Source organism: Gigantopelta aegis, chromosome 2, assembly GCF_016097555.1.
Source record: "Gigantopelta aegis isolate Gae_Host chromosome 2, Gae_host_genome, whole genome shotgun sequence".
Lineage (NCBI taxonomy): Eukaryota > Metazoa > Mollusca > Gastropoda > Neomphalida > Peltospiridae > Gigantopelta > Gigantopelta aegis.
The window spans coordinates 54,442,650-54,451,254 of record NC_054700.1 but is presented as its reverse complement, the minus strand read 5'-3'; the positions used below and the strand labels follow the sequence as shown (position 1 = coordinate 54,451,254).

General features: G+C 40.5%; 1 protein-coding gene across 2 annotated transcripts in view; it reads right to left on the bottom strand.

The window, feature by feature from the left end:
• Positions 1–985: 985 nt before the first annotated feature.
• Positions 986–8,605, bottom strand: part of LOC121387191 — a 70,500-nt gene continuing 62,880 nt past the window's right edge. For both annotated transcript variants that reach the window (XM_041518220.1, XM_041518227.1), the window contains 4 exons: positions 6,729–6,804; positions 6,138–6,302; positions 4,931–5,036; positions 986–1,926 (listed from right to left, as the gene is read on the bottom strand). In XM_041518220.1, the coding sequence (XP_041374154.1) occupies positions 4,934–5,036; positions 6,138–6,302; positions 6,729–6,804 (344 nt within the window). In that variant the 3' untranslated portion in view covers positions 986–1,926; positions 4,931–4,933. The remainder of the gene's footprint in view (positions 1,927–4,930; positions 5,037–6,137; positions 6,303–6,728; positions 6,805–8,605) is intronic.

The window sequence follows — 8,605 nt, the reverse complement described above, 5'->3', positions numbered from 1 at the left end:
CCATCACTACCCCAATCGTTTCACATACATTCGCCAAAATCTTACCATTTCACGCCGATTTCCTGCAATTGTCGCATAACGTGCCACAACGTGCATTAAATTTGTTTTAGGGTGCATTTGGGCATGCTGTCCCATTCCAGGAACATTAACAAACATCCTATGCAAGTTTAGGTGTTCTAAGCTAGTCTTGTGAGTGGCAGGAGGAATGAAAAAATTAAATGGTTTATTTAACGACGCACTTAACACATTTTTATTTTACGGTTCTATGGCGTCGAACGTATGGTAAAGGACCACAGAAGTACTGAGAGAGGAAACCCGCTGTCACCACTTCATGGGCTACTCTTTTTGATTAGCAGCAAAAGATCTTTTATATGCACCATCCCATAGACAGGATAACTGCAGGAGAAATAGCCCAGTGGGCCCGATGGGGATCGATCCCAAACCGACCACGCGCTTTACCACTGGGATACGTCTCGCCCCCAGGAGAGATGAAACATCCCGTTACGGATCTCATAGAGGAGTGGCAGTCCTCCTAAGGACAAGCATCTGATAGTGGAATCATGGAAACCATCACAACTTTGCCTCAAACATCCTTTCGACTTGTGCAGAGATACGATTTTGATAAGGGAATATGTTTGTCATTAAAATTTATTCTGTCAGTGGCTGCGATAGGGAGTAAATTGACTCGAAAACTTTTCCGACACATCTATGTTAAATGACAGTTTTTTTTAAATAGTGCCTTGTAGATCACAGTAAACAGAATAACAAATTGATGTCTGATGCTGGGATAGGGAGCAAATCGACTCGAAAACTCTTTCCACACCAGACGAACTGTCTACGACTAATCTGTAGACTACTTCTGCTATATTAAACGACAGTTTTTTAAATAGTGTCTTATAGTTCAGAGTAAACAGAATAACACACATTCCGAAAGTAATGTAGTACCTTTATAGACCAGAGTGAACAGAATAACAAATTCTGAAAGCTGTATCGATTATCTGTTTATTGAAATTAGGTACATATAACTGTGTTTATAATTTTTGATTAAGAATGATAAAAGTGCTGTTTTTAAAAATAAAAAAAAGTCAAGTGCAGGTCCATGGAACCATTATGTAGGTGATTTTATTTGTTTGGTGCAGTTGGTGAGAAACAAGGAAATGTCCATGATGACAAATGTTCATATGGTCTCTGTTGTACCAGCTGTTTATTCAAACCTCGCATCACCCAACAGTGTTAGAGAAAAATGGACTTAATGGCTTGTGTAATTTATTAAATTTAAGTTTGATTTAATAAACTAGACTGGAAGTGGCGGTGCAAGAAGGCTGAAATGTAATTGACTATTGTTTTGCCTATTGCTCACTTTACTCTGCATTGTGCAGAGATACGGCCCTGATCATGTATTACCATTTTGTCCTTCAGATTTAGTATCCAGACTTTTTCTCAATATTAACATCAGCCGCAGTCATCTGTAAATGTTTTGATATCAGGTTTTCAAACATGATCAGTTGATTTTGACTTGAGATTTTTCACAATGTCAATGATATATTTGTTTTTTCTTCTTTGAACTTGGTTTGACTTACAAGGTTTTAAAAGAATATATAATGACTGAAGGAACAAATTCAACAAAATATTTAATAAAGTCCTCTAAATATAGTCAATATAACAATGGTGACGCTAGCACTGTTCCGTCATTTGCCAGCTACAAAATGTCAAACATGTTTGTGATTTATCTGGAAAAGCTGATTAAATGATCAGCTTATTCACACCATTGTCTTGGAAATTTGTGTTGGACTTTCTCTTCTTGACAACCAACAAGACCATGATGCAGATGACAAGCAGTGATGATCGCTATGGCAACACCAGCCACAATTGGAGTTGTGATGTCATTAACAGAAACAGATTTGTTCTTTGAAGAGTCACACGTTCCTGTAAAATGGTTAAATTATTATATTGTTAAAGTTGTTAGAAAATAAATAATATCAACCTAACTTATTTGTAGATGGATATAAAACAATAAGTTAATATTACCTACTCACTTATTCCAAAGGGCCATTTAAAATAGATTAATATCAATTACGCTCCTCACTTATTTTGAGAGGGAAAGGCTAAAATATATTTATCTCAAGCTTCTCTATTATTTCTAGAGGCAAACACAAAATAGATTAATTTGAAGATCTATATTCTATGTACTCACTTGTCGAACTAGTGAGGCCAGTCTCTGATTTCTTAAGGAAATCAAATTACTCTCTTGTCAACATATTCAGGTCATCCTCTGACTTCTAGAGTGACCTTCTAAAAGAAAATCAAACTACTCACTTTCCAATGTACTGAGGTCAGCATTTGAGTTCAAGAAGGATATTCTCATAAAAAATGAAACCACTCACCTGTCATCATCTTGAGATCAGCATCTGGGTCTGTGCTTATAAAACTATTTTAGAGTCTAGACTCAAATCTGTATATATATATATATACCATTGAGCTCTAAATTTGGGTTTTCTAAGCCAGTCTTAAGAGTGACAGTCTTCCTACGGGTGGTGCAAGAGGGATGAAATATACATGTACTGTTACGGATCTCCTAGGGGAGTATCCGTCCTCCTAATGATGAACAGCTGATAGTGGATCATGGAAGCAATCACCACTGTGTGTAGTCATAGTAGCTGTTGATGCATGGTATTGTGGTCTATTAGAGTGCGCTGTGTGGCCCAATACCTCTGACTTCAGCACTGTGTCTTACATCCTTTTGACGATTTTGATAATAGATGTGTGTAGTCATAATAGCTGTTGATGCATGGTATTGTGGTCTATTAGAGTGCGCTGTGCGGCCCAATACCTCAGACTTCAGCACTGTGTGTAGTCATAATAGCTGTTGATGCATGGTATTGTGGTCTATTAGAGTGCGCTGTGCGGCCCAATACCTCAGACTTCAGCACTGTGTGTAGTCATAATAGCTGTTGATGCATGGTATTGTGGTCTATTAGAGTGCGCTGTGCGGCCCAATACCTCTGACTTCAGCACTGTGTGTAGTCATAATAGCTGTTGATGCATGGTATTGTGGTCTATTAGAGTGCGCTGTGTGGCCCAATACCTCTGACTTCAGCACTGTGTGTAGTCATAATAGCTGTTGATGCATGGTATTGTAGTCTATTAGAGTGCGCTGTGCGGCCCAATACCTCTGACTTCAGCACTGTGTGTAGTCATAATAGCTGTTGATGCATGGTATTGTGGTCTATTAGAGTGCGCTGTGTGGCCCAATACCTCTGACTTCAGCACTGTGTGTAGTCATAATAGCTGTTGATGCATGGTATTGTGGTCTATTAGAGTGCGCTGTGCGGCCCAATACCTCCGACTTCAGCACTGTGTGTAGTCATAATAGCTGTTGATGCATGGTATTGTAGTCTATTAGAGTGCGCTGTGCGGCCCAATACCTCTGACTTCAGCACTGTGTGTAGTCATAATAGCTGTTGATGCATGGTATTGTGGTCTATTAGAGTGCGCTGTGCGGCCCAATACCTCTGACTTCAGCACTGTGTGTAGTCATAATAGCTGTTGATGCATGGTATTGTGGTCTATTAGAGTGTGCTGTGCGGCCCAATACCTCTGACTTCAGCACTGTGTGTAGTCATAATAGCTGTTGATGCATGGTATTGTGGTCTATTAGAGTGCACTGTGCGGCCCAATACCTCCGACTTCAGCACTGTGTGTAGTCATAATAGCTGTTGATGCATGGTATTGTGGTCTATTAGAGTGCGCTGTGCGGCCCAATACCTCTGACTTCAGCACTGTGTGTAGTCATAATAGCTGTTGATGCATGGTATTGTGGTCTATTAGAGTGCACTGTGCGGCCCAATACCTCAGACTTCAGCACTGTGTGTAGTCATAATAGCTGTTGATGCATGGTATTGTGGTCTATTAGAGTGCGCTGTGTGGCCCAATACCTCTGACTTCAGCACTGTGTGTAGTCATAATAGCTGTTGATGCATGGTATTGTGGTCTATTAGAGTGCGCTGGGCGGCCCAATACCTCTGACTTCAGCACTGTGTGTAGTCATAATAGCTGTTGATGCATGGTATTGTGGTCTATTAGAGTGCGCTGTGCGGCCCAATACCTCGGACTTCAGCACTGTGTGTAGTCATAATAGCTGTTGATGCATGGTATTGTGGTCTATTAGAGTGCGCTGTGCGGCCCAATACCTCTGACTTCAGCACTGTGTATAGTCATAATAGCTGTTGATGCATGGTATTGTGGTCTATTAGAGTGCGCTGTGCGGCCCAATACCTCAGACTTCAGCACGGTGTGTAGTCATAATAGCTGTTGATGCATGGTATTGTGGTCTATTAGAGTGCCAATACCTCTGACTTCAGCAATGGCAGCAATCACTAATGTGTGTAGTTATAATAGCTGTTGATGCATGGTCTATTAGAGTGTGCCATGCGGCCCAATACCTCTGACTTCAGCACAGTGTCTTACGTCCTTTTGACTCTGCCTTATGCAGAGATATGATTTTGATAGTAGAAACAGTTTTGTCATTGAGATAAAATGACGCATTCAGCTTGCATAGTGTTGCCCTAATGTTAAAGTCTCAGATTGTATTAGTCTTATTAGGTCTAAACTCACAGGGCATGATCTCTAGAGGAACATTCTAAAAGAAAATCAAAGTTCTGACTTATCAATATCTTGAGAACAGCGACCCAAGTATCAACACAGTAATGTTTTGACTTTTAGAGTGGCATGCTAAATGAAAATCAAACTACTTACTGGTCAACATCCAGAGAACAGCTACCCACATATCAACTTAGTAAAGTTGTCCAATGACTTTTAGAGTGGCATTCTAAATAAAAATCAAACTACTTACTGGTCTACATGTCGAGGCCACACTGTTAATTTCTAGAGGGAAATTCTAAATAGAAATTGAGTGACTGTTACTACTTACTTGTCAACTCGAGTTCTGGGACCAGAATGATGAACATCTTTCTAACTGTTTCATCAGAGATTTCAGCTGATCTTCGTTTCCGATGCATCGACTGACAGCAGACAAGCTACAAGAAGACGTCTTTACTGTTATACACATATGTTACAAACTTAAAGTTTAAAAGCTTTTTGTTTAATGATACCACTAGAGCTCATTGATTTATTAATCATCGGCTATTGGATGTCAAACATTTCATAATTTTGACATAGTCTTATAGAGGAAACCCACAATATTTTTCCATTGATAGCAAGGGATCCTTTATGTGCACCATCCCATAGATAGGATTACAATTGTTATACATGCATGCATGTGTTGTGGGAACTTCAAATTAATTGAACTCTTGACAAGTCACTAAGACTACCCTTCTGATTAGCATCAGACAATGTTTTACATCCACTATATACATACAGGGTAGTCATACCACAAATACATTTTTTATATCCACTACATAATACAAGATAGCTAATACAACAGATTATCTTTAACATGCACTATATAATGACAGGGCAGCCAATACCACAGATTGTCTTCAACATGCACTATATAGTGACAGGACAGCCAATACCACAGATTATCTTTAACATGCACTATATAATGACATGACAGCTAATACCACAGATGATGTTTTATATCCACTACATAATACAAGATAGCTAATACCACAGATTATCTTTAACATGCACTATATGACAGGACAGCCAATACCACAGATGATTTTTTTATATTCACTACATAATACAAGATAGCTATGGTATAATACCACAGGTTCTCTTTTGTATGCAATATATACACACAGGGCAGCCAATACCACATCATTTGATTTACCAGTCGCAGAGTACCATTAGGAACAGTGACAGCCCAATAGGTCCATGGAGATGAATCGATCCTACCACCCATCACTTGACATGTGAATACTCTACCACTGAACGACACCATGCGTCTGCCGCCTTCGACATCAGACGGCCATTACGCCATCGATGCTGGTGTAAAAGGAACTCAAGTCCTTAGGATCCGAGGTTCTACAGAAAAGTAGTCCTATCAGACCTCCATTTCTTAGAAAAAAACAGTCCTACCCAGATTTTCATACCTGTTTATTTTTATGTTTTTTGCCCTAGGACTTGTATTCCCACCAAACTTAAATTTCTTTTACACTGATTGAATTACTAACCCGACACTCCAAGACGTTCTGGTGGGGCACACTTTGACTGTGCTGATTATCGAGATGGCATTGTTCTTGTTGAACGGGAATGAGTGCAGCATGAATGTAACATGGTTGTTATTATCTTCAGTTGGATCCTGTTCCATCAGTTTGCCCACCTCATTCAACAGACAGCTGAACAAAAAATAAAAGAAAAAGAAAAGAATGTGTGTTTAACGACATCTCTCCACATTTTTAAACTACAATTGCTTGGTGTCAAAAATACTGTTATTAAAACAATTAATTTTACAGTGAAAGGAAAACAATGCTTCCTAAATATAATCTTAACATATTTTAAACAATGGAAAAACAACAGTTGATTTTTTTAATCTGTACTTTCCGACAGACAGGACAATATATACCATGGACTAGAGTATTGGCCTACAAGGTTTCTCGATTTGGTTGGGATGGGGAAATACCCAGTGCATCCATCAATTAGTTTCTCAGAGGTGGGGGGTGGGGGTAGCCGACGGCAAATCTTACCTCAAGCAAGCTCTGCTAGAATCATATTTGACATGTGAATGCTAACCTTCTGCTATTAAACACATCAATGTCACCAACCTGTTTTCATCAAGCTTCAGAGTCTCCTCATCTGCACCAGATTCACTGTTAGACACCATACACAACTCAAGTCTCACTGTAACAGTTTAAATATGAATTAATTTTAAACAATGTTTAGATGACTGTTTCTTCAACTGAACATCTAACATTGATGTACATGCATTATATAATGATCTAAATTTATTACACCCTTCTATAAAACGTATGATGGAAATCAATAACTCAGTTACCATTTCTAGATGTACATGTACGGCTTAAAGATGGAATGATTTCAACTGACATTTACAGTAAATGTCCTGATACAAGGACATTATTTAAGCTTCAATTCATGTCACCCAAAACATACAATAGTTAATATATACTACTCAAAAGAATTTAAGGGTCAGACGATATTTTCGACATTATTTTCTGAATGTCAATTATATTAGCTAGACACTAATGTCACGCATGGTATTGCTCCATTTTGACGAAAGTGGGTCTAAGCAACCCATAAATGAATTAAAATCCACTGTCATTGACACTGTCGTCTAGTTCTAATGGTGAAAACATGCTTACATTTGCACGTAAATTAGGGCGAAAGCGAAAGGTCTGCTAAGTGCCCATAACTTGCTTTTTCACAAAGCGCTTCATTTGCACGCTTTGCATGTGTATTCCATGTTCCCAATGCTGAATTTCCGTATAATTGGAGCTTGCGTTCATGTACGGTGCACACTCCAAATTCGACAATGGTACGACGTCAACTGACTATCGAAGATCGAGGAAGGGCTATTGCCTGGCTTCAGGATGGCAATACGCAAAGAAATGTTGCTCTGAGACTTGGTGTCAGTCAGAGTGTCGTTGGCCGACTGTGGCAACGGTACCAAGCAACGAATTCTGTTCGAAATCGTCCACGTTCGGGAAGACCCCGAAGCACTACAAATAGAGAGGACTGCTACATCACCAATATGGCTCTACGTCAACGCACAAACACTGCACGCCGATTATGTGACAATCTGCGGACTGCGACTGGAACTCGAGTGTCTGATCAAACCATACGCAATCGTCTGAGAGCCAATAATCTAGGCTGCCGTCGCCAGGCTGTTCGACCACCACTCCTACCACATCACAGAACGGCCAGACGTCACTGGTGCACGCTTCATCTGCAGTGGCAACGTGTTCAGTGGGGTCGAGTGATGTTCACTGATGAGTCCAGGTTTAGTCTCCGGTTCAACGACGGTCGGGTTTGTGTCTACAGACGTCCTAGGGAGCGCTTCGCTGACGTTAACGTTAGACAACGTCACTGGTTCGGTGGTGGCAGCGTCATGGTGTGGGGCGGCATCTCTATCCACCACAGGACCCCCCTCTATGTGGTGGATGGCAATCTGAATGGAATCCGCTATCTGAATGAGATTATCCGGCCGTTGGTTCTCCCAGGCCTTCAGCAGATTGGCGGCGGGGCAGTTCTGTAGGATGACAATGCCAGACCCCACCGCGCCAGGGTGGTAACGGACTTTCTCAGACAACAAGGTATCGCCAGGATGGATTGGCCAGCATATTCGCCTGACTTGGCCCCAATAGAGCACGCCTGGGACGAATTAGGCAGGAGAGTTCGGGATAACCATGCCCCTCCGGCCAACCTTCATGATCTGGGTCAACTTCTTATGGCAGAGTGGCAGGCCATTCCCCAAGAGTTCTTCAGACGTCTGATCAACAGCATGAGGCAACGATGTGTCTAGTGTATTCGCGCCAGGGGTGGATTCACACACTATTAAACGAATGTTCTAATGTGTAAAATCCATGTTTGACAACCTTCAACTTTGACAGCATGTCATGTGACTTTCTTGTATACAGTGACGTTTATTTGTTTTTTTTGTAAATATGGAACAATAAATTAAATT